This window comes from Aythya ferina, assembly GCF_964211825.1.
Source record: "Aythya ferina genome assembly, chromosome: 17".
NCBI lineage: Eukaryota > Metazoa > Chordata > Aves > Anseriformes > Anatidae > Aythya > Aythya ferina.
Window position 1 is genome coordinate 3,509,239 of NC_140316.1, and position 27,135 is coordinate 3,536,373.

The window sequence follows — 27,135 nt, forward strand, 5'->3', positions numbered from 1 at the left end:
GGAAATGCTGTCTTGTTCTTCCCTACCAGATCAATATCCTGGAGCCCTCAGATGTCCTGGTGATGTCTGGTACATGAGTTTGTCCATGGACAAAGGAACTGAATCTAACTCGCTCCCACCAGCCCAGCACAACAGAAAATCCATTTAAGGATTTTGGTGGCAAAGGAACCAATCCGACACTTTTCCTTTTGAGCCAGATATTTTAGGGCTTACCAAAACAGGGATGATTAAGATTGATTTAATTAAAATATATCAAAGTGAATGTATGCAATTAAATAAACATTAAACAACTGTGAAACTTCTAATTCAGGTGAAAAGTGGCTTTATATAGATGATCTTGGTTTAGCGACCTAGGGCCACTTTGCACATATTCGCTAGCTTCACACTTGGAATTGATTCACTCTGTCAAATCAGCAAGACATTAGTTCATTCAACATCTTCTGAAGAGATGTGTCAAATTCTGAAAACACTTTGAAATCTGTCACAGACATGTAACTGAGAGGAGTGATTTAGTCTTTAGTGTTGACACAAGTAAGTAGTTTGCTGCTACCTTTTTGAAACACTGAAGTGAAACATTGAACAGTGAAATGCATTTATGATGGTTGGAAAAGCAATCTAAAACTGGAGTTGGTAAATGTGTTGAGACAAAAGACAAGAAGGAAAACGACTTCACTAAGGACACTTAGGACAAATGCATATAAAACTTTCACACTTTGCGAGCCTACTGAATCCCATCCAGGATTTGTTAAAAAAAAAAAAAAAAAAAAAAAAAGTAGGGAAAAAAGCACACAACAAACAACCAAATACACACAACTCAGCTAACAAGACTGCAGCACTGATCACTGCTGCCTAAATGTCCCAAATGCAGCTAGTGCACGTGACCGGACCAACCAGGCTAGAATTATTGCCCATGACACCTGCTTATAGGAATTATTTATAATGTGTTAATGAAAAATTAACCTGTAAACTAACACACCATTATGTTTCTGATTTAGATCTCATTATTGAAGCAAATGTCATAGATCTATTTAATTAGCTCATCATCCAGCTCATCATAGCTGTTTTCCCCCATTTGCACAAACAAAGTTTAAGACTCACAATTATGAGCTCTGTTCACAGATCTGAAATATTCAATTAACTTTTTTTTTTTTTTAAATTATATGAAACAGAACAGCATAGATCACATGCAGAGAGAAACCATCTAATGACTTCATGTGAAAAAACTCAGTGGAGTGAGCCCGAAGTTTATATTATGTTATTATCCCTGTTCTGAACAGCCTGTTCAAACTCATGCATGGCCTTACTAACCCTCTCTAAGCTGGCTGAATTACAAAGGCAGACACTGTGTGCTGAGGGTGTTTTTTCTTTTGTCTGTTTTGTTTTTTGTTTGTTTGTTTGTTTGTTTTTAAGTATTCAGGTAAACCCAGGGTATATTTTTCCTTCTTTATTCCCTCGCTTCAAACAGAACACTGAAACCCAAATTACTTCATCTTGTTCAACTGATGATTTGGATGCAAGAACAAAACAAGACTATATATATAGTACAACAAAATACACAATGCTTTGTGCCAAATGATATTCTTAGATATATCTCCAACCTTGCTGCCATCAGTTGATACAGACTACAGGGAGATTAGATGTATTTTGCTTCTGCCAGAGAGGAAACAGAGCTGGAAGAATGTGCCAATGCCTGCCAACAGGTCGAAAAAGGATCCTACCTCAAGCTTGAAAGCAGAGGTAGCTGAGATGTTGGCTGCATTGCATGCACATTATTTTGTAAATGTTGGGGACTGATTACTAATGTTATGCAATTTTTTTTTTTTTGGTCATTTATGCTGATTTAACAGCCTTTCACTGCATTCATCCCATATACTCATGTAGCTTCGGGCTAGCTTGCCTTGCAAGGGCACCCAAGTACCTCAAACCTTCCCTTGCTGCCTGTCTTTCCAGTGGGAGCAAAACCCTGGTGATGCAGGATCAACCAACATATAAAACAAACACTGAATGCTGCTGTTAGCTACTCTGGTCATATAAAGTTTGTTATAGGCAAAGTGGCATGTAAGACAGAAATCCCTATGACATCAATGTGTTTCCTCTGATATAAATATCACATTACCACTGAACAAACAAACCATAATGATCTGCGCAAACAAGCCAACATCTGGCAGAAACATGGATACATGTGACTTAATCAAATGAGAGAAGGACTGGGGAAAAAATGTGGGTTTTATTATTTTATTATAATGATTATTAAAGTACACTACTGAGAGAAAGTCCAAAGTGTAGAAAGAATAGATGCTTCAAATCTATCCAATTTCAGAAGAAAAAACAAATGCATACATTTAATCACACTGACAATGTTTTCTTCCCTCCAGTCAAATTGATTTGCATTGCATTAAATATCTAATTAAAATATGACCATTAAACTGTTTCTCACTGGAACCTCTTGGTACCAAAGAAAAGAAAACCTACCAATCTAAAGAGAGATGACAGATATGCTGTCACTCAGGTCTGGAGAGCAAGAGAATTTCTGTTATTATAAGGAGAGGTTGAGATGCTCATTTCTGATGTTGAGTTACTGACACTGGACTACCAAATACAAGTCTGTTGGTTTAAATGTCAGGAGGGAAGGGATATAGCAGAAATACAGAAACATCACACCCCAGGTGTATTGAGAGTGTTTTCCCAAAGCTATCACAAGCCATGTGAAGTGGAAGCCAGGACACTTATGGTAAAAGCATCAGGTAAAACGAAAAAAGAAGTCATCAATAGTCACCCAGCACTGCTCTGTGTCCTTATGTCTCCCATTACACAGCAATTCCAGATTTTATGTTACATTCTGGTAACGTGGAAGTTAGCCATGAATAACAAGCCTCTGTGCAAATTCACTCTGTAAGAAAAGTACTAACAGCCTAGGCCCTTGCCAGAAGACTTTCTACCTGCACCTCTTGTGAAAATAGCAGCAGCTCCAACAGTTTACTTTTATAAGAACCATTTGCTGCTAGGATGCAGAAAAAAAAAGATACAATTCAAATATTAGAAACAAAGCTAGATAATGTAAAATAGGAGAATGCTAAGAATTGTGTGGTGCAAGGAGTTGGACTTGATGATCTTTAGGGGTCCCTTCCAACTCAGGATATTCTATGAATTAAGTAGGGAAAAACAACAGGAAGAAAAACCCTAAAAAAACATACCAACTCCATATTAAAGCCTTGAGGGATTTGTGTTTATATATCCAAGATGGGGCCCTCATGATCTAGCATGCCCAGGCACCTAGCTCTGCCAATAAATCTGAGGAAAGGATCCTCCTATTGACTTCATTTGTCTCTCTCTGCCAGGGAATGTTCCTGTGTGGTTATGGTAAAAAACAGCTCACTTGCTTTCATGGTGGCATCCACTGGATGGAATAAGCCTGCACAGCAGGCCCAACAAAGCCAGTTGTTGTGCCTAGATACCCACAAAAGTGCTAGATACCCACAAATAACACACCTTCACTTCCAGAGCCACTGTGGAGGTAGCTCCCGGTACTTGAGGAAGAGGCCTACTTGTTCAGCCTCAATGTGCTACCCCATCTCTGCTCCTGCTATGGCAGAGGGGCTGTACCAGTGGGCTTTCTGCTAGGCCAAGTGGGAATCAGTGGGACGACAGGAGGGCAGAACTGAGTCTCAGCAGCTACTGCACTGCACCTTCACATCTGGCCTTAATCCAAACCAGCTTTCATAGCATGAATTGCAGTGTTCTGCCTGTGGAGGGGACAGCTAAAATTTACCCCTAGTTCTTCATATAATTTCTCCTCTGGTGCACGCCCCCCAAGGCCAACAGACAGTGCAATAAACAAATGTTAATGTGGTTCATTCTTGCCAGTTAATTAACAGTTCTTCTCAGAAACCATTTAGTAAATTATTTGGATGATGAATAGTGCTTTGAAAGGGTTTTGCAGTTACAAATAACACCATTCTGTCTTCCTGTTCCACAGCTGGCTTTATTAATAGAATCTTTTCGTAGATGAAGGCTGATCTGCAAGAACATTTGCTAAAATAACATTGAGAAAAATATTACATATATGATGTTCTGAATCCCTAACCCCTTACAAGTACAGCTCAGCTTTAGAAAACCATTAGTATGCTGTCTGAAACTAAAGGAGACGGACTGCTTTCAGGAGCGCAGAGCCTGACATTCTTGTGTAAGAAGCTGCTGTGAGTTTTCTAACTTTCCATAAAACATGGGAATTTCTAACAAGGAAAAGTACACCTGTTCTACCTCTTATTGAACTTTATCAAGCCTAATGGGCTCTACTGATTCATTTTCGGTTAATTGGCTCTAAGATGTTACCTCATTATTAGTTGAGCTGCAGGCATTCATACCATCTCAGAAAGGTAAATTGGTCCTAAAACCAGAGAATTACTCCTTTAATTAGGTTGGATTGATCAGAAAGGCTACAAAGATCACCTGTGCTAACTACAAATCAGCACACGTACCCTGCCTCGAGTCAGGGAGTAATAAATGACCACAGAGGCCTTGTCCTATAGCACCCAGTAGAGTGAGACCTAGTTAGGAGATGCCGTAGCAAGGCCATCCTTCGCACAGGCCATGGACTGCAACCATACTTAGCTGAAATTTGTTATTGTAATGAACTGAACCTTCTCAAAGTAGCAGATGCCAGGAGGGAAGGATGTTATATGGATTTCCAATACCAGCCAAGAGCCTCAAGTTTGGAGCCAAAATTCTGTCACTCTGCTGCTCTGCAGAGTGTCTTGTTTATGGACTTTCATTACTTACCCGGCTTTGTAAACCACTCATTCCAGAGCTCCCAGTGGTATAAGCAACTTATCATCACTTGCCATCAGCTGTTGTATATTATGTACATTAGGAGGGTTCCCCATGGAAACATTGCATAATAGAAGCGGTTTGTTTTATTTTCCCCAGTAAAAAAGAAAAAAAAAATATAATCAGTATTTCTGCAGAAACAGGCTTGTGAATATATAGAAAAACCATCAAGGTACTAAATGTTTCCATGCTAAATGACAGAGTAGGACAATGAAAAGCTATTTATATATTGGTGCCTGGCTAACTTAATATGTATTCTGGGAGGGATCTTCAAAATTGCCTAAGGGCTCCTGTAAAAGTCTTTGGTTTCCAATGACATCTCTGCTTCAAAATTGCTTAGGTGATCTTGAAGATACTTCATTTTCAACACCCATCCTATGTCGTCACATTGCTCTCAAGAAGAGCTGAATCACTTGTAGTCGGGTGCATAGAGGACACTGCCCTTTGGATGGTGCCAAGATGTATACAGAAAAGTTTCCCATTGCTTTATTCATCTCAAGTTCCATTAAAAAACAAACAAACAAACAACAACAAAAAAAACAACAAAAGCCACTCCTTAGAATATAGATACCCCTGCTTGCAAAAAGCTCATAAACCAATCTTGGTTATATGCAAAACATCTGTACTCCATATTCTGTTAAGGCTATAAATCTGTATTACGCTCCTCTGCACAACAGTATTTATCTTTGTTGTTTAGTGCACCTCAGCACACTGGAGAATTCATTAAGAAAAAGATACAGCCATGCAGTGTGGCTACAAATCAACATTCTGCCTGAAGAAATGCTATTGATTTTTCTATGGCACTCCTGGATTTGCATGTTTGCCTTCTATTTTCACCATAATACTCTAATGCACAACAGACTATCCTCAGGAGTTGAGTTTACAGCCTAAGGTTGCATTTTGGTAATATGTTAAGCCTTCACAGAATGCCAGTGAGAAAAGAGCCCCCAGACCAATTGGCTAGGTGGCTTAGATTTAATCCAGGCATATTTTTTAAAAAAGTAAGTTCCATAGCCTCTAGTCTTTAACCATTCAAGTAGAGCATCAGTAAGGAGTGAATTCTCTATATGATATGCTAGCCTTGTTTAACTTAGTGTTTTTTCCTTTTACTATCTTTTACCTTGGTAGGCTACATCCAGCCCACAACACCAGAGAGTGATCCTTACAGAATTGGGTAAACAAAATGGGGTAAATGAGTCTATGCTATCAGGTAGTAGAATAATAGTCTAAAGGATAGAGCCAAGGCAGCTGCCACAAACACATTCCAGCATGACCACACCATTCAGAAGAGATTTTCCATTTTCACAAAGCAGCTTGAAAATATAGATTCCCAGAAGAGAAGGAGGTGAGGGAACATGGAGCCCCTGGCTCAGGGAGAAAGAAAAATGCAGAACCCCAGCAGGACACCAGCAACATCCTGTTAAGGACATCAGGAGTTTTCTTTCCTCATTGGGGATGACCTGCAGGACCTGATAGGAGGGATGAAAGTCAGAGGGATACAGACAAATGTTACACCAGGAGATGTAATACAAGAAAATACAAGGAGCACTTGTAGTTCTTCTAACATGGTATCTGTGAACTGCAGAAGCCTTGGCATTTACAACCATGAAAGAGACACCCTGTCTTTTGCCACTCATCTGTAAAATCCTAAAGCTGAGTTGGTTATAACTACTCAGCAATCAATTATTGCAGGAGAGTCAATTGATCACATATCATGATTAGCCAGATAATCTGCTTCATACTTCCATTAAGGAGCCCAACAGGCATGATTAATTACTACAGGGGGTAGAATTTCAGCACAGCTAGTGAAGAACTTGCTTTGTAATATTGTGAATCCCATTACCGTTAATGGAAATTTAACAGTCAAATCCCCTGTGGATCACTTAGAAAAAATTACCCCTTAAGGTTAAAGGGGATTTCATTAATAGTATTCTAGGATGCTCTGATTTAAAAGTACTGTAAACCTCCAGTGTCATGTAGAAATATGCATCCTACTGGGTTTTGCATATTCCTCGTTATTATATCTATCACATTACCCTCTACAAATGTAATTTCAAAACACAGCTCAGCCTATTGAAATGTAAGGCACATTAAGGGTAAATTTTCTAAAAGTAATTCAGGGAGATTTATTTGCTAAATTCCTATTAATGAGAATTGCCAAGCTATGTTTCCAGGCACTAGTTGTAAAATGAGCCCCAATAACAATTTATCAGGCTCTTTGGTTCATGATGCTCACATGTAGCAGAATGTTTACCATATATTATAAAAACTCAGAAATTTGGGCTGAAAATCTAGATACCATGTTGTCATGGTTAATGACATTTAACACGTGATCTTGCACTAGTCTGAGATGTAGATAGATCATTAACAAATACCTTACTGGAGTTTTGTCTTTTGATGCCAAACACATGAAAGCCACTACAACCTACCCAAAGGATACGTAGAAAAATACTAAGTTGTCATTCTAGAGTACATTGCTGACTGCCAACCCCTAAGAGACACTGATGACTTAAAGTGCTCCTGATATGGTTTTATTTGCACCCACCTCTATGTTTGCTTCCTGAAGTAAACTCAACTAGCCAAGGCTTCTCTTAAGTTACAAAGCCTTCAAACCTTCAAATACTGCCCTTACTTTATACATTCATTGTGAAAGACGTTTATGAGCTTTCCTGATAGTCTCATAGGTACTTAAGAGGTCTGATGCCCACAGCAGCACTGAAGCCATAATTCACCAGTGCAGCTAGTTATGAGTGTGGAACATTAAAGCCTAGTGGAGCTAAGCCAGGATAAGTGGAAGGAGAGTGATGAAAGAGACATACTGGCAAGGACACAGAATGTAGAGAGCAGGTCTAAAGACTCACCAGAAATAAAGGAATTAGGAATAGAAGAAGAGCTAAAAAAAAATAAAAATTGTCTCACATGCTTGAGAGTAGCTCATCTCTGCATAAAACACCTTCTTCACTGCCAGCTCCATGATCAGAATAGAAAAGGAGATAGCCAGATCTCAAAGACTACTGCTTGCATACCACACCTATACTCTGGGGTTGAAAACTGAGCATCGTCAAATTGACCACCCTTTAAATCTTTTTTTCTTGGTTCTCACCCTAGGCCCTGACACACAAGCAGAGTGGTTACATGTGTACCTTCCTTACTCCTGGTTTGGTTCTGTACACTGGAGCACCATAAGGCAGATCTGACAGTGAATCTGTTTATCCCAGGGACTGTTGTGAAAGCATCTGAAGATAAATAGAGATGTGGTTAAAAGGCGGACATTCGTATCTGGATTCTTCATTCCCTTCATTATGTCCTTTGGGCAGCGGATACCCCACCAATGGCAAAGGAACAGGACACAGATCATTTTCATTGATGACCTAATGATGGAGAGTTTTTCCCCATCTGCATTTATCAAAAGGCTAAGGAAAAGACTGTGTGATCTTTAAACTAACTTTTGAGAAACAATTCAGTCAGGTCACCATATCAGCACTCCTCCCTTTTCTTACTGTCACATCTACCTCAGTTTATTACAATACTCTTTACTCATTGCTGGATTTTAAAATTATAATGCTAGATTGAACTATCATAGAATCATAGAATATCCTGAGTTGGAAGGGACCCTTAAGGATCATCAAGTCCAACTCTTGACACCGCACAGGTCTACCCAAAAGTTCAGACCATGTGACTAAGTGCACAGTCCAATCTCTTCTTAAATTCAGACAGGCTCGGTGCAGTGACCACTTCCCTGGGGAGCCTGTTCCAGTGTGCAACCACCCTCTCTGTGAAGAACCCCGTCCTGACGTCCAGCCTAAATTTCCCCTGCCTCAGCTTAACCCCGTTCCCGCGGGTCCTGTCACTGGTGTTAATGGAGAAAAGGTCTCGTGCCTCTCGACACCCCCTTACGAGGAAGTTGTAGACTGTGATGAGGTCTCCCCTCAGCCTCCTCTTCTCCAGGCTAAACAGGCCCAGTGACCTCAGCCGTTCTTCGTACGTCTTCCCCTCCAGGCCTTTCACCATCTTCGTAGCCCTCCTCTGGACACTCTCCAACAGTTTCATGTCCTTTTTATACTGTGGTGCCCAGAACTGCACACAGTACTCGAGGTGAGGCCGCACCAGCGCAGAGTAGAGCGGGACAATCACCTCCCTTGACCTACTAGCGATGCCGTGCTTGATGCACCCCAGGACACAGTTGGCCCTCCTGGCTGCCAGGGCACACTGCTGGCTCATATTCAACTTGCTGTCTACCACGACCCCCAGATCCCTCTCTTCTAGGCTGCTCTCCAGCGTCTCATCGCCCAGTCTGTACGTGCAGCCAGGGTTTTCCCGTCCCAGGTGCAGGACCCGGCACTTGCTCTTATTGAACTTCATGCGGTTGGTGATCGCCCAGCTCTCCAACCTATCCAGATCCCTCTGCAAGGCCTTTCCACCCTCATTCGAGTCCACAACTCCTCCAAGTTTGGTGTCATCAGCAAACTTGCTCAAAATACCTTCTATTCCTACATCCAGATTGTTTATAAAAATATTGAAAAGTACCGGCCCTAAAATGAAGCCTTCCTCCTTCCCTATCTGCTTTTTTGATTAAAAAAAAAAAAAAGAAATAAAAAAAGTGCCCTGCAAGGTATTGAGAATGAAAAGGTCTTGCGTGAAGGTCTAAGGAACATCTTAATTGCTACAATTTTCTACCTTTTTCCATACAGAAACTATCTTGGATGTGACAGGAAACGTGGTTGCAGTAAGATGGACAACAAGATGTGCTTAATTAAAATGAGCAGAGGGAATGGAAAGTGAGGGAGTAACTTATGCCACTTTTGCATGTCACTGTATCCTCCTGAAAATATACTGAATATGGATTAATGAGGAAAAAAAAAGAGCGCTACATTTTCCTTAGCAATTCTTTTTGCCTTGCTTCCCACTGTAGACTACCTGTGTAAATGAAAGCACAAGCAACTCCCTGAGCAAATACTACCACAAACCTGGGCCACAATTTCTGCTTTCTGAAACTCACTTCCTAGTTCTGCTGCAGCCCAGAGGAGAGTATCTCAGCTTGACTCAACATACAACACACCAATCCTCACGTTAAAAATCTCCTTCCCAGATCCTTCCTAGGATGAGACAGCAGAATGCCCACGTTGCTTGCACAGTGAGGTAGGGAAGTTAATCACAGAATCACAGAATTGCAGGGGTTCGAAGGACCTCAAAAGATCATTTGGTCCAAGCCCCCTGCCAAAGCAGGTCCCTTAGAGCAGGCTGCCCAGGTAGGCGTCCAGATGAGAACTTAATGGATTTAGTCAGTTTACACAAGGTCTGGCCCAACAGTTAGAGTGTTCATGCATCAGCTCCATGATTTATTAACCATATCTTTTCCCCCTGTACAGACAGGTCAGGTTCCTTTGAAGCACCTAGTAGAACAAACAGCCAGTTTCAAAACTGTCTCTGCTAAAACCTGTAAATTGCTTTCTGAATTTCCATTCCCAATATTTTTTTCTGGGATTGTCATAAATGCATTTTGGCTTGGGAATTTGGAATCTAATTTTAAATGAAATTTCAAGACCTACTATATGATAACTGCTTTCTAATTGATAGGTCAAAATAGATCTATTAAGAATGAACAGCTGAGTTATTGCATGTGTCTATTAGAGAGCTGACATCTGACCACATAAAATATGTTTAATAGCTGATACAATTAGATCCAGAACTTTAGAGGAATTAATCACTGAAGGTGATATTTTAATAAAAATCCACAGAGGTTCATAATCTACCTAATGGATATGCATGAATTGCTAATGCCTAAGTTGTATGGGAAAACAATGTTTCAGTGATCAAATTTTAGAGAGAAAAACTCAGTTGTCTTTCCTGGTCTGGCTGCAAACTGAAGTGATGGAGATAGCTTTTTCAGACTGGTATTCCTTTTTTTTGAAGCAAATATAAAGAGATGAGAATTTATTACTACAAAGGAGAAAAAAATCATAAGCAATGAAGATAAGGATATATTATTTTTGATGATGCTTTAAACAATTCATCACGGGGCTAAGAAGGGTGAGTTATTTGTTTTGCATTGCAATAAATTTCGTGAGAAGTGCCAGCCTTTTCCCAGTGCCACAGAACAGAAATCAGCAAAATGTTTTAAAAGGCAAGAAGTAAATGCAAGTGAAATTTAAACTTCCTGAGAAAACAGCATGCTGGTTGGAGAGGTGGATTACTGAGGAGAGAGCAGAGAAGTCAGAGCAGTATAATATATGCAAATCACACAGCTGTAATTTATCATGCGAATCCATTCTCACAATAGTATATTGTATGGCACAAAATAAAGTCCCTGAGGGCTCATCTTTTGGCTTACTCTGAAGCTTTAAAGGTTTGCCATTTGAGAATTAATGTTTACAAGATCTGAAAACAACAGACATTGTGAGTGAAAATCCTGAAAAGCACTTCTGCAGGCATGCAAAAGATATCCTTCATAATCTGTGCAGGCTATTTAACTAAAGATGCTCTGACCCTTACAAACAAATCCCTGTTCATTTCATCTGTCACGTGCTCAAGAAGTTCCAGTTCTAGGAATCCAATTGCTTTTCTCATATATTTACTTAAAACAGCTTCGTTGCCTGATTTCTAAGTCTAGCACAACATTACGCTGGTCCTTAAAACATAATCTTCATCCTCCTCCTGATTGCTTTGTGAACATTTCCACCTCTCCCCCAGACCCACAATACTAGCAATCAGATAAGCCCATATTTCAAAGCTTGGAGCCACCTGCCTGCATTGGCTAGTCTAGCAAGAGCTTCTACACCATTCTTAAAATATTTTTCATTGGGCAATTTGCTTCTCAGAACTCAGCACTGTGGCTGACCCTTCTTTCCTTCAACACCCCCATTTTTCTTTCCTTTTCTCTTGGCTGCTTTTATGATATGTGCCTGACCCCAGGCACAGTGCACGATGCATCCTGTCCCCCAGTGAAGTTCTTGTGATAGGAAATTCACGTTTTCCCAAACTTCTTTTTCCTCAACCTCTGGTTACATTACTCTATTTTTACACAAGTAAAGGCATTCCTATGCAAGAAAAAAAAAAAAAAAAAAAAAAAAGGCTTTTTTGTAACCTCTTCCACCATGTTCTACCACCAAACATATATTCAGTGTGTAAGTTTGTCATGACACTCAAAGAGTATGGCATATACACAACAGATTAATATGCATAATCAATAGCACATGTATCACTTAAACAGGACTATTATTAATGGAGTAACTCATGTCAAAGTGATGATTGCATATTTATAACTATGGCAATTGGAGCTATGCAAAGCATTCTCTTAATCTAAAGACAGATCTGGTCTCATTTTAGAAAACGGGTTGAAACCAAAACAAAGTTTCTCCCTTTAAATCTCTTGTTATAAAGTAGAACACTTCCATACATTCAAATACAGAAGTATTTTTTCTCCAAAAGCAGAAGATTATGCATTTTTGGTTATGAAGTTTAGTATTTCCATATAAACCCAGCTACTTCAAAGAAGCCCTGAGAGGGGGGATGGCCCAGAACAAGCTCTAGTCCATGACCTCTTCTACATACGTATAACTGTGTATACACAGACATGCAGATGAGTTATCAAAATATAGGGAAAAAAATTGCATGCATGGTGCTGCAGAAAGAGCATGCTTGATTACCGGAATGACAATGCATAGAAGAGAACAAGCTCTATGGCTGTGACAAAAAGACTGGCTTTCAAGTAGGCCTTACATTGAATAGGATTATAATAATTCATTCTAGTTTCAATAAAATTGAAACTTCATAGACTTTCTAGTGACTTACAGACACGAAGTAGCATCAAGAAAGAAACCCTTTCTTTAAATTCTTTTCACATGTTCATTTAGCAGTCAAACAAATATATATATATTAAAAATGATTGATATTGCTAATATTTATACTACATGTAGGAGGGAAATGAAGAACTTCAGTTATGTTCTATTAGAAATCACATAGAAGGCACAGATAATAAATTATGTTAATTTCTGTGACCATGTATGTTGATTTTCAAGTAAAAGTCCCTGCACAGCAAAGACATGCAAACAAATAATGGCTTGACAAAATAAAATACCCTGTTACAGCATGTGAAGCGCTCCTTCCAGTGTCCTGTACTTCAGTTTTATTTTGGTTAGAGACCCCCTTGCCTACAACCACTCAAAAGACCTGAGACCAAGCCATCTGAGAGCCAGCCCCAGATGGGTAGAGTGGCTGGTGGAAAAGGCAGCAGCAGCTTTCTTGACTGATAATGCATGGCAACTCAAACTCCTCCTGACAAAGCAGATTAATGCTTTGGTAGGAGACATATTCCTACTTGGCACTGAGTCACAAATGAACAAAAGGTCTCTTCCTGCCTAAATATCACCCCTGGAGCACTCATTTAATACAAGCGTCTGCAGAGGGTATTTTCCCCTCCATGCCTCCCATGTCCTTCTATAACATCTACTGCAGGAGATCAGTAGCCTATACAATTTATCGCAGCTGTCAAGGCTAATTTATTCATGCGATCTGGCAGTAATCAAAAAGACTGAGATCGATGTGCCAGCAAACCCTGACATTTATTCATACTTTAAAGTCTCGGTTGACCTTGAACCACAGCTAACTGGAGCTGAACTTGTCAGCAGCTCTGAGAGCCTCACTGGGTCTGGCAGATCAGCGCCTCCAGGCTAAAGGCACAATGTCAATGCAACAAACACTCGGACCGATCGCAAGTGTGAAGGGCTGAAGCACAGAGGGATGAGTAGCGGACCAAGGAAAACAGCACCTTAGCAATGGAGCAGTCACAGACCCTCCAGATGGAGGCACTAGTTGCACTAGTGCAGCTTGTACCTGCATGTTCCCACAGTACAGCTGCTCAGAAGTCAGTGAATTTGTTGCTGAGGGGTAAGAATGGTGAGGGAAAGGAGTCAAGAAGAAATATGGCACAGACTTGCCAGCAGCAACACAAGCAGGACACCCTGGGTTGTCCTCAGCAGACCAGACTGGCCCCATGTGGGGATCCGTCAGGAGACAAAGGAGGAAACAGAAAATAATCCATCCTTCCCTCCCAGGAGGGGAACAGACAACAGGGCAACAGAGATACACCAGGAACTCTGCAACCTGCCAGTACAATGTGGCAAGGGCAGATGGAAGCAGGAACAGGAAAAATTTGATCAAGAGACCTGCTTTAAGCGTGCACTTGCCCTCTTATTCAGGAATATGCTTAAGAATTTACTTATTCCCTTTGAAGGCCATCACCCTTATCTTCTTCTCATTCGGTGAAGCCCTAATGGAACATAACATAGTTCCTATAATGCACATGTAATGTGTCCTAAATGAATCATTTCAGGCTTCAAATTCAGAGCAATTGGTAAGGAAATGTAATAGTCTATTTAAAATAGTTCCAACCTAGGTGTTGTCATCAAATGACTCCCAAACATTGTACAAGGACATTTTTAGAGCCTTCTGCCTTGGTTTCCCCTTGCTTAGACAGAGGCATGCTTATTTGCCTGCTCCCCAGAGTGTGCTAGGAATTATGGGCATGACATGTTTCAAAGCTATTTAACTGTTTTTCTGTTGATACAAAGATATTTACATAAATGACATTCTATTAGAGAAACAAAAACATCTACATGGCATTTTAGGTACAAATATGCAGCTACGGCTTTACTGAAACACACTAATACATTATTTTATTACAGTCAAAACACTTGAATACGTAATACGCAGTTGTATCTAAGAGATTTTGTAGACGTGCTTTGATGCTTCTTTGGGTTCTCCTTGGCTGCATTTCTCACACTATAAATTCTATATGTCACATTAAATATGATTTTTTTCAGTGAGATCTGCTTTTTCTAAGCCTAGAATACAAATAGAAATGACAGATATGCCCTTTTGCGTTTGTTTTCCCTTTATTGGAAATAGCTAACACCTTTCCACTATGTTGGAAGGAAGCTGCCAATGAAGAGCAGTTGACATTCTGATCGCTGCACGTGCGCATAGATTTGTCTAACATTGCCATCAGGTCTAATCTGATATTCAAGGAAGAGAAACAATCAATGACATATGAGCATTCAAAGGTAATCTTCCTACATGGATTTAAACTAGCTGCAGTACGTGAGCAGTGAAACTACATCTGGAGCTATGTAAGTTATAATAGAGCACTAATAAAGCCTTTCAGTCACCCTGTTTCCCTATTTTTTCCAATGCAGACAACAAAATTTAACAGAGAATCTGAGGTCTTCTTAATGGGCACTTGAAATATCTGAATAGAATTTTTGTTCAGTTCCTTCCTTCCCTACTAAAAGGATGTAATTTTCATAGCGTCATTTGTGCAGGAACAAAGCAGGTATTGGTATTCAGCTCCACAATAATAATAATAAAAAAAGGACAGAACAAGTGTGGTAAATGGGTGTCATCAAGTTTCCAAATCCTGCCAGACAGTATGATCTAAAGGTACATTATTGCACACATCATATCCCAAAATATTGTTATGAAACATTCCCACAAAGCTTTTAAAGGACATTGAATTGAAGGAAATGGTATAGCTCTGCAGGATGAGTAATTTATTTATTTATTTGGACAATTGATGACTGCTGTCCTTCCGAAGGACTGCAAGCAAATGCTCAGCACTCTTACGGAAGGTAACATAAAACTGAGGCACATTTGAGAAAATATTTTGGAGTGTACTTGCAGGAGGAATACTAGGTGGTGATGGATGAACTCTTCATCTGCTCACCTCTTTGTGCCAAGGACCACTGCTGTGCCCAGACACTGGAATTTAAAAACATTTTAAAAACAATTATTGCATTAAAAACCTCTCATTGGTAACCAATCCTCTGCTGCCTTAAACAGCAAATAATTTATATTTCGTAAACAGTGTTAAGCAGGTGTTTATTTATTTATTTATTTTTCCTCTGGATTACCCACGCTGCAAATGATACTGGTCTTGGCACTGACGAGTAAGCCTTTAGTCAAAGGCAGAGGTTACACACAGTACTCCTTCCCTTCAGCTTGGAAGAATCCATCACACAGCTGTATTGTGTTGCTCTATGTGTTGTTCTATTCAGGCAACACTATCATAAGGGTAATTATTAGTTTGTCTGACATTTCTTTAGCAACCTACCCCCTCCCCCCAATAAATAAATAAATAAATAAATAAAAAGGGTATTGCCTCCTACCATTTTCTGGGCAGCATTAAAACCAAACCATCTAATCAAATTAAAAAATCCCCAACTGCTCCCATCCCCAAACTCAAAGCTCAGCTGTGTCCCTCATGCTCACCTGACAAGAATTCTTCCACTCCCCAGTGGTAAGGATTTATATGCTTCTGCTTAATGCCATAAATAACACCAACTTCATAAATAACACCAACTTGAGCTTTCCTAAAAGAGTAACACCTCCTCAACAGATGATAATTTATACCTTGCAACCCTTACAATCTCATCACAGGACCCCATACTCAGGGATGGAGGATCCTACTCTGAGGCTGAAGTACATCTTCATAAATTAGGTGGTTTGTCTGGAGGACAGAACTTGGGAAAACCTTTCCAGCAACATGGCCACACACAGGAGCCCTGGCCAGGGAGAACATTTTGCACCACGGGTCTCACCCCCAAGTTGCTTATCCAGGACTTACCTGGGCTTGCTGGCCTGGGTCAGGAACATAAGAAAAACTGGCCCAGATCAAGGCTTCACTCCAACTACAAAAGCCCAGGCTGAACAAAGTCCTGCCAGCCTGAGAGCCCTGGGTGCTGCCCAGAGGCTCAGATCAAGCCTCTTATCTCCAAACCAAAAACCACCTGCAGAGCTAATCACCAGGTCAGGTAGCGCATGGGCTAGTGCATGGGTAGCACATGGGTAGCGCATCTCCCTGCTCTGGGAACAGCTGATATCCTGAAATGCCTGAATTTCATTTTGGAGTGGAAATGAGATATTTTCCACAATACTGATTTTTTTTTCTCCTTTTTTCAGTGTTCTGAAAAAGACTCAAAATAACTTAAAAAAAAAAAAAAAAAAAAAAAAAAGAAACCTTTTTCCAGATTTGCAAGATGGGCACCTAGCAGCTAAGGGAAGACAGCTGGGCACCACACAACAGCCCAAGCCAGCCTTTCAGTGACCATCATAAAAATTAAGAATCCTACCAAATATTTGGAGCTTTGCATGAGCTGTAATATGTGACAGAAAATATGTTGTATCAGAAAGTTTCTGACCAGCTGCAGCTCATCTCTAGGCTTTTGGTTCAGTCTCATCATTAGGCAAGGGAAAGCTATTTCAATCCCAACACAATTAGCACTCTCAACTTCTCCGCGTTTTTCCTCACTTTCATTCAGTTCACACTTGACACTGCGGAGGAACCTGCAGGAGATTAAACCGCCAGGAAAGTGGCTGAGAAGAAAGCAGCAATGACTGAGGAAGCATTTTCTTTCCTCAGTTCCTTTGCTGCTGGTCTGTTTCTGAAACTCTGAGCCTTGTGCTTTTATAATGTTCTGGTACATGAAAGAGTTTGTAACATAAAATGTTACACTCAATGGAGCATGATGTGATATTGAAGCCAAATGGCCAGATGCTCTTTTCTGAGCTATTTCCAATGCTCCCACTTTAGAGAATGTTTTTAACAGTATTCACAAGCTCTGGTTCTGTAGTTTGATGGCAATTTCATGCTAGAGCACCATTGCACTATGTTCTGATGAAAACATTGTTTTCCATTTGAGGTTACAGTTATCTTCAATTTGATTTTTTTTTTTTTTATAAAAGAGGAGGGCTCAATCTGCTTCAAAGAAGTAGCAGGCAGGTGTGGAGATGGACTCTCTCCCCAGAAATAAGATTGTGCATCTTATTTTGAGTACAATTAGGAATATATAACATATCTCATAGGAAAAAGAAAAAAAAAAAACACAAAACAAAACAAGACATATATATTCTAACTTAGTTGTGAGCCAAAGGCCATGTTTCATCTGTTTGGCTTTGTTTTACATTGTTTTTGTAGTCCTCTCTTTCATGTGTGGGAAGACCCTTTACAAACCTTTCTGGTTTGAAATGTGGTTGATGTCAGTCGCTTGAAACCTGGCACTGGTTGTCACCCTGGGATTCATCCTTCTTTTCATGGTTTTCTTGTTTGCTGACAACCATGCATCTCTTTGGTTCGCTGCACAGATGCATGAGCACCAGTTACAGGGAGGACAGAGCCACGGAGTCAGAACCGGATTTTCCGAGCTGCTCATACATTTATTGCCACACGCAGCCCACTGGGACATGCACTCTTTGGCCATGAGGGCAGCCATGGTTCGTGGTGACTTTGGACTCTCCGGAATTGAGCAGCCTGGGATAAAATGCCAGTAAGAGCATCTCCACATACAGTTACATCTGTCTCCTCCTCCAGATAGAATGCATTACTGCTATACACAAACATCAAGCCTAATTTCTTCCTGTTTGAATCAACATACCTCCATGGGAATTAAAAGATGCTGAGCGTTTATATGCACGTCGCCATAGAATAGATTTTTCTAATCCCTATTTTAAAGAGGGAAAGGAGTTGCAAACCAATGTAATCCAGACACTATGAATTCAATCCTACCGTGATTTCTTAGTGCTTGACTTCACAACTGTAACATTCTGTTACCTTCGGAAATGTCTGTAAAAATGCTAAATTAAACTGGAGATGGAAAAGAGGACAACTTTACTTACATAGCTTATCTGGAAGGTGAGACTAGGAGATTTATCACAGAGATCTTTGCAACCTGCACATAGGGGTGACTTCACTAACAGTGGATTACATCACTCAATAGGATTTTGCTCTGGCAATGCAGAGTTCATTGCATAACTGGTCAAATAATTTTAATAGCATTTAAATTCATGCTGGAATTCATGCTGGAATTCATGCACTTAGTCACATGGTCTGAACTTTTGGGTAGACCTGTGCAGTGTCAAGAGTTGGACTTGATGATCCTTAAGGGTCCCTTCCAACTCAGGATATTCTATGATTCTATGATTCTGTGGAAATGCTGCTTCATTGCACTCCATAGTGAACAGGCACGTGTAAGGACAAAGTGCACTACAGATGTCAGAAATTGTGAATTTTTGTTAACATCCTTTAAGTGATAAAATGTCTTCAAACTGAAAGGCTTTCTTTTAAAACTTTTCATCTGGAACCGAATTACTTTATACTGAAATTACAGCTTGGGAAAGGTCAAAATAAAAATGAAGTATTTTGAATTTACTGAAGTAAAACCTTTTGATTAACCTGCATTTTTGTATAATTTTCACTTGTACACTACCACTGCGTGTGGGAAAAAAATATGAAATTTTGAAAAACTCTAGAACGGCATTCCCACTTACTTCTTAGCTCTGAGACTAGAAGGCATCTGCCCTCATGAATCACCAGGGTAAAAAGCATCATCCAGAATTCAGAATTAAAATTTGCCATACATAAATCTTGTGACATTTTTATTACAGCACACCAACCTCGAATCTGTGTTTAAAACACTGCCTGCTCAAAGGAACAAAGGAATCTAAATCTCCTTAGCTAAAAGTAATAAAATAAGGTCAAGAATTCACTATTCAACTACCTGCCATTAGCGTTTCTGATCAGAGAAAACACAGCTCATCTGGTTTTTAGGAAAGCAAAGCTAGGTCATGTAGCATAAATTTGGAAAGTATGATTTGCTTGTGCATTAGGTAATGAGTTCTATTTCCTGTTAGAGAGATTCCAGTGAATCTGCATCATGATTTTTTACAGTTCAAACAATATTTCTATAAAGACAAAGGTGGGACTCTCTGTATCTCTCCATATACAACCCAGGCTTGCTTTCAGCTAGGTGGGTTGGCCACTCTTAACCACATAATCTAAGCCCTGTTGGAGAACCGAATCCACCACAGAATTAATCTGTCACACTGGTACCTATGGATATTCCCAGTTGATCTCTCCGGCCAGGACTTCTTAAACTCCAGGTTCCTTTAAGATATCTCAAATTGGGTAAGATACTAGGTTTTTGTTTTGCTTTAATTATTATTACTACTGTTTTAAAAATCTCTGAGATAGCACTGAAAACAATTCATCAACTAATGCAGATGTCCTCCTTTGAGGTATATTACAGTGCTATTGAGAAGAAAGTAATTTGGCTGATGCTGGCTGTGAGAGGGAAAAAGTTTTGTTTTCATCTGTCGATGTGACAACAATTTTATTTAATTTATTTAGATTCTTAATGGTGGAAGCAGAATTTCATTTTTTTTTGCTGGAGCATCCTTTAAGATGAATGCTTGATCTCTTCCTACTCACCATTACAGTCGATGTGTACGAAATAAGAACAACAATTCATTCACCTTATCATTGCAGCACCAGAGGAAGAGAAGAGATACTTAGTGAAATGATTAATGAGTCTTCTATAAAAAGATGCATCATAAACTGCTTGTATTAGGTCAAAACATAAACTAGGCTTTTAGTGTTTATATAATCCCTTTCCAAATAACTAAATATGTTTGTAAGCTCCCACTCAGGAGCTTACCACTCAATTTCTTACAGGGTCATAATTGGGACCCTCACCTAAATGGATCCCTCTCTTCCTCTATATTTTAAATACATGTCTGAACAAAAATCAAGCACTAGGTGACTGTCCCATTTCTATTGGGCCATCTCACTGTACTGCAGGTCAGAGATACCATTCGGTGCCCAGAAGCAGCAAAGATGAACATGATCTACCCTGAGACAAGGCTGTCTCCTTAAGGCATTGACACATCCACAGCTTTTCTGCAGGAGAAAGTTCCATCATTTTTCCTCATCTCTGCTTCCAGGTTGGTTAAAGGATAGCTGAACCAGGCTGAAATACAAGCAGGGCTATCTACCCCTCACTGGATTCAAGCAGGACCAAGGAGATGGAGCAGTGGCATGGTGGCTGATGCTGAGCAGCAAACAAGGCAAGGTGCTGATGCTTGTGGAGCACACCCCATCCACACAGGAGTCAGGCACAATTTGACTTCATACACTTCCAGGTCAAAATCAGCTTTTAGCTGTTCACAGACAATTCCCATCAGGTTTAGAAGCTGGTTTTGGAACACTAACAGAATCAAAACATCTGTCCAAACCTGAATGCAGTCCTGTATTTATCCATCTTGCAGTGAAACTGTCATCTTTGAAAAATATACTACAAGATGACATTATATAAGGGTCCATCTATTTCCCTACTGTTGCTAGCCTGCAAACATACCCACCTCCCTTTTATTTCCCAGAATGGCTGGTGCTTTTCCCAAACAAAGCATTATCTCCCTAGCCTGGCAGACACTGGCTTCACTGCAAAGCTACCCCATTAGGAGAATGTCACAGCTCTAACTGGTATATTTACACAAAAATAAACAAACAAACAAACAAAAAATGTGAGTTAAAAAGAACCGGAGAGCCCAGAGTATTTTCATCAGATGTGGTACTCCCAATCATTTTATGTGGGGCTTACTCAATACAGAAAATTGCTTAGGTTAATTATATAAATATTCCCAACTCTGGAATTTAGAAAAGGGTACAGCTAACACTGGAATATCCAAGATTTATTTATTATTAAATAAACAATAGATCTTAGGGGGATTAGCTGGGTTATCAAATAGTATCCTCCCAAATCAGCTCATTAGTTGCACCGACTTTCCCTATTCCACATTATGAAAACAATTTAAATGAAGGTTCATTAGATGCAATGTAATCTAATTCAGACTCTCCAAGCCTAATCCATTTTCCTTTAGCAGTAACATGATGATAATTTGCAAAGAAGTTTAAAGGATTATTGTCATAGCGTTTTAAAATAGGGTCTATTTTCAGACGAACGTGTCCCACCACTTCCCCACCATTATTTCTTGCTCTTTATTCATCCATTTATTCCTTCCTTTTGTGTCTTTCATTGCTTCACACACAGTCACACATGGGCAATAGCATCCCTCCATGCAGCTGCAGGGGACATGCTCAGTACTCTGCCTCTCTTCCCTGCTCAGCTCGCCCAGGTGCTGTGCCAGTACAGCCACACTCCAGGGAAAGACAGCAGTAGCCCAGTTACCCTCACAAGGCTTCTGAGCAACAGCAAGTCTTCAACACTGGCTGCTGCGGAGAAAAGTTGGACAGCATCATGTGGAGATTTGCCTAGGAGATTCAGTGTACCATGAGGCTCGCAGCTGTGTCACACATTTGCTATAAAATCCATGCTGTGTGGCTTCTTCTGCTCCAGACTGGAAAGCTGAGCTAATATTCATTGTATAGGCACTGTGCTGAAATGCTAAGGAAATACTGTGTGGGAGGGTTGTGGCTTCGTAATTTCCTGGCCAGCCTCTGCCCTCCTGGTCCGAGTTTCTGGTCTGCAGTTGTCCTTGTTCCATGGCTGCTCCTCTGGACGCTGGTCCTTGTGCAGATCAGCACACCTGGACTCAGGAAAGGAATGAATTTTTGCAACTTACTTTGAGATTCTGCAGTTATAAAAAAAAGTCTTTGTAGATTCACGGGGATTTTATAAATATCCTACAGGGAAGGGAAGATGTTCCTGTGCATTTTCGTGCTGCTAGTTTCTGACAGCTCTGAAAGACACCCAGGAGGGGATCAGCAGAGGACTTGCAGATTAGAAGGCGCACACACTGAGTTACTTACTGTGCTGGATTCAGGCAGAAAACATAGACGGATGGTTCCGTGCTATTGTCATACAATGCATTGTACAGCTTATTGCAGAATGAACTCAATCATACTCCTGTACTTTTATAAATCCCTTTTCCAACTTTTAGAGTAGGGTTAATTATTCCTTATACAGAAAGACAACAAGTGAGCACACAAGCAAACAAACAAAAGCCCCAAAGACCAAGAACTGGTTTCTAGAACTTGGTATCTACAGACTTTAACAGGCTTCCTACCCCTGAAAACCTGTCTTCACACACTTCAAATCCTCGGCTCTTCAAGCAAGTGCCATTTCATAATCCTATTAAAACCTTTGCCTCCATTTACCAGGAGCCCTAATCGTACTCAGCAAGTTCTTCTCGTGTAAGGAAGAGTGACAGCTTTCAGATTTCTTAGGAGGCTTATTCATCAGCCACACCAGAGTTTTGCCAGAGCGTTCAATCTATTCAGGAAGCAGCCATGTGGAAAAAGTTTCAAACAGCTCAAAGCCCTGCACAATGATAAAGGAAAGCTCACACAATCCTGGTAATAGCCTGACCCTCTTAAGGAAAATTGGATGATTTGTGGTAGCAGTTTTTCTGTCCCCAGTGTGAATTCTGAACCTGAAAGTGTACGCAGTGTAGCCACACAGTCCCATTAAAAACCCCATCCCTCTTGCGATTCTGCAATAATAAACACACACCCATATGCAAAAACATGCTCTGGCTACAATGACCTTCCCTCCCAGCCCACTGGTGTGAAGGAGTTTGGAGCCATTTTACAAAAAAAAAAAAAAAAAGAGCTGGATAAAGGATGGACTAATTTGATGTTCAGTGTTTCAGCATGAGCAGAATATATGCTTTAACGAGCACATTACATGCACCAGGGACGTGTTTCTGTGAAGCAGGGAATAAAGAGTAAGGGGAAAATAATTAAACAGCCAGCTTTATAATGAGGAAACTGTGTTCATGCAACATTAAGTAGTCTAATTTTCAAGTGCTAAGCAATGGCAGGTTCCTTGGACTTCAGAAGGACTTGCTGGCAAGCAGCACCTTAAAAACAAGGCCAAAGGATGACAAGTATCAAATAGGCTCAGAAGCACAGTGCGGACTGATACCTGCTGGCCCCAAAGACTCTGTGAGAATACCACTGAAGAAGTCACAAAGTACAAGTCTGAAGGAAGACAATGTTGGAAAACATGATATACAGCAATCTCAGGACTGTACCTGTACCCCGTAGTTCTTATTCTGTAAAAAAGACCCTTAACGTCCTAAAACACCACCACAATTATCATGTGTATTATGTAGAACATCTCTCAGCCTGGTCTTAGTTTTCTATCAGTACTGCATCTGCTAGACCACATACAGACAACATCATCTAGGTGCAATGAGCACACACAGACTGTTAGCACAGCTCTAAACACAAACAAAGCTACTGGAAAAGGAGGAGAATTTGTCTCATCGGGTTCATACACTGACAGAATGAACCAAGGAACCATATTTCTGACTGTTTTCAGTTGTCTCAATGCCAGTAAGACCAGGAACATTCATTTACTGGGACTGTCCGTTCCAGATAGCATTGCAGTATCAATTACTTCAGCGCAATGGCCTGCAGTCAGGTAGGCAGCACTTTTGCTGGGCCACAGGCTCCTGTTTTTCTTTGCAAACAGACATTGCACAAAGTGTCTCCTTTCTTACTCACCCTCATGCCTAATTCGATGTTTTCTCCTCCGTAGACCTCCATACCAGGGTCAAGTAGGCCAATCTCACCAAAATACTCTCGGTCTACTACAAACGAGCACCCAATCATGGCTGGTGTCCTGAAAGAGGCAAAAGAAAAGAACAAAGTCAGTTATTAGCTATTACAGAAACCACCTCCTAACAAATTTACACATAGCTGAATGCTTCTCCAATTTGTCCAGAAAATAATTCACAAGATATTTACCAGTGGCATCTCAGAAACATATTCACAAGGCAGTTTCATACACACATGAAAAACCGCCCTGGCTGGGGAAAAGAAGACTCTTTTTACCCAGGTATTGGTGGATCCCACTGGTAGCAGCAGGTGGCTGCTGGACTGGCACTAGCACGAGGTCCTTTTCTCACCAGGAATTCATCATCTCTATAGCAGGAGGTTAAAAGGCTTCAAAGCAACGGCCGAGGTATGGTGAGATATAACAATTCTTTGTCCCTAATGCATACCCCGACATTGCAGAGCGCAGTCTGACCTGTGGCAGGAACTATTTGGTACCCTTGAAAAGGTTCATTTGCTGAAACACTCCTATTACTTAGCTGTAATGGACTCTGCTGTAGCGCTCACATTACTGGTACTGTTTCAGTGTCTCTCCCTTGCACTTTTTCTCTGTTTGAAAGCCATTGCAGCCTCTCAGATCATTACAGGCCCATGCTGCAGTGCACACTATCCCTCTCTTGTTTTCTCTGCATAATTGGAAAAGGCAGCTGTTGATAGAAACACATCTGATCGTCACCGTTTCTGACAAAGAAGCTGAAATAGCTCGGTTAACTCTCACATTCCCCCCTTGAGTAAGACGCACTCCCTGGATTGCGAGCTGCAGAGGGGAGAGTCAGCAATGTTTACAAAGGCTTTCACGGATGACCTGGGACTGAAGTGGGGCTCTTAGCCAGCTCCCTGCAGCCACTCATTCCAAAAGGCTGGGGGAAACTAAGGCCAGGTGCCACAAACCCTACAAACAAACTGCGGCAGGGGCACCGCCAGAGCTCTCGGTGCTTAGACCTCTCCCACAGCCCCCCAGTCCCCCTCTTGTACGTGCAAGAAACACCAGCACGCCTCTGTTTGGTGCTGCTATTTGTGAAGGATGTCTGTTGGATCAGTCTCTTGGGTGCTCTTGGCAGGACACATCCCTCTTCTCTTTATTCATGTACTTATATACCGGGATTTTTGTGAGATGGATGGAATTTGTAAATGGTAATTATTAGCTAAAATGTGTCTTCTTGTTTATAGCTCCTAGAGCCACGCCTGAAGACAGACTTGCCTCAACAAAGGCTGAGATCCTGCATCATTGAAAAATGGTTTTTAGGCTACCAAGGAATAAATTTTGTCTGGAAAGTGAAATAAAAGAAGGGCATGACCAAAGAAAGGAAATTCGGTAGCTCTGAAATTAAATAAGCCTTTGAGGGATTATTTAGGTATTTCTTAAGCTTTAACCATGACAAAAAGAGAAGGGGGTGGGGAGAAGAAGCACAAGGCACTTTCTTCATTTGCTTTTTTATGTATTTAAAGCTAAGAACAAGGCTTCAGTGGATGAATGCTAGAGCATCACTGCTTTTTAAAACTGAGCTTTAGTTTTGGATTAGACCCACTCTCTTTCCAGCCCCCTAAAAAAATCCTCCAGAGGCAGTTCCTTAAAGCAGCAGGATGCTCCCAGGAGGGTTTTTCTCCTCCTTTCCTACTGAGGAGTGCTACATCTTGGCTCTGCAGACTGCTCTCAGGTGCTGGAATCCCTCTCCCTTGGGGAGGGATTTTTACAGCCGCCAGCTCTGTCCATTAAAACACCAACCTGTTAATTGAATGGGGGTGGAAAATACATTTTGGATGCAACTACATAATCATTACTCTCAGACAAATGCCACTGAGGACTGCTGTTGCAACACTCTCTCTCTCTCTCTCACAGGTTTTATTTCTTCTCATTTGGTATACGCAAATGCAGGCAGACTCCACAAGCCTTCATGGCATATTCAGAAAAAAATATTTTCAGGAATGAGAATCAAAAGCAATGCAATGGCAGAAGGGACCACATCCAGCTCTTCAGAGATGCCAGTTAAAAATTGTCACCCTCAGTGCTTTTCTCCACTTGAATTTGGCTTCCCACAGTCACTGCACATCTGTGCAGCAGCACGGCTGCAGCCCCAGAAGCTGAAGGAGAGTGTGGTCACTGCAGGGAAAATGAAATGAGAAACCCAAGGCTTTGCCCTTGCCGCATCCTGATGCAAAGGAAGAAATTGCCTAGGAAGCACAACATTGCAATTTCTGAACAGTGTGTGTCAGCACCTCCATCAGGTTCAACCAGAGTTTTGGACATTCAGCCCTCATCAAGCCCAGGCCCTTAACTTCCCCGTGCTTTGACTGACCCAACTGTAAACTAAGTGCGATGTGATCGCACAGCCCAGTGAGCTGGCAACAGTGCTGTGAGGCTGGGACCTCGGCTCTGCTCCCAGCCCTGTCATTCACTTGCTCCTCAGTGAGCCACCTCCCTCAGCCTCTGCCTCTCTGGCTGCAAAGCACAGATAATAATACTGGGTAAAAGTTTTTAAACTGCCTCGGCAGCTTAAAAGCCTTAAAATTCATTTCTAAAAGCACTTCCAGCTGTTTTTTTTTATTTCATATTAGTCCGCGGCATAACACTGACATATTGCAAACACGTTCAGAAAACGTGTCCCCCAAAAAGCATGGTCACTTGGCTGTCATCTCTGGTTCCCCAGCACCTGAAAAGCTCCAGTATATCTACTGCTTCAATACAGCACAACAAGCACTCCCCTTGCAAGTCTGAAACAAACATACAAGCAAAAGCAACTGTGCTAACATGTCTTAAACTCCTACCCCTGGCCAAAGGGTGGAAAGTGAGAAGGTGCATGCCTTTAGCACTTCTCAGCTGCAAAGTGAAACAGATTAACTTAAACTACAGCTGCTGTATAGAAAATGACCTTTTTCCTTTAGTCATGGACTTTGTAGTA

General features: G+C 40.9%; 1 protein-coding gene across 8 annotated transcripts in view; it reads right to left on the reverse strand.

Annotated features, from left to right (window-relative positions):
* The window catches only part of GALNT9 (polypeptide N-acetylgalactosaminyltransferase 9), a 432,488-nt gene that overhangs the window by 46,297 nt on the left and 359,056 nt on the right, over window positions 1-27,135 (reverse strand). For 7 of the 8 annotated variants that reach the window (XM_084491673.1, XM_084491674.1, XM_084491675.1 and 4 more), the window contains one exon: window positions 24,125-24,242. In XM_084491673.1, coding sequence (XP_084347799.1) covers window positions 24,125-24,242 — 118 coding nt within the window. Of the gene's footprint in view, window positions 1-16,447; window positions 16,588-24,124; window positions 24,243-27,135 lie in introns of those variants that run through there. The other variant, XM_084491679.1, reaches the window with a different exon arrangement.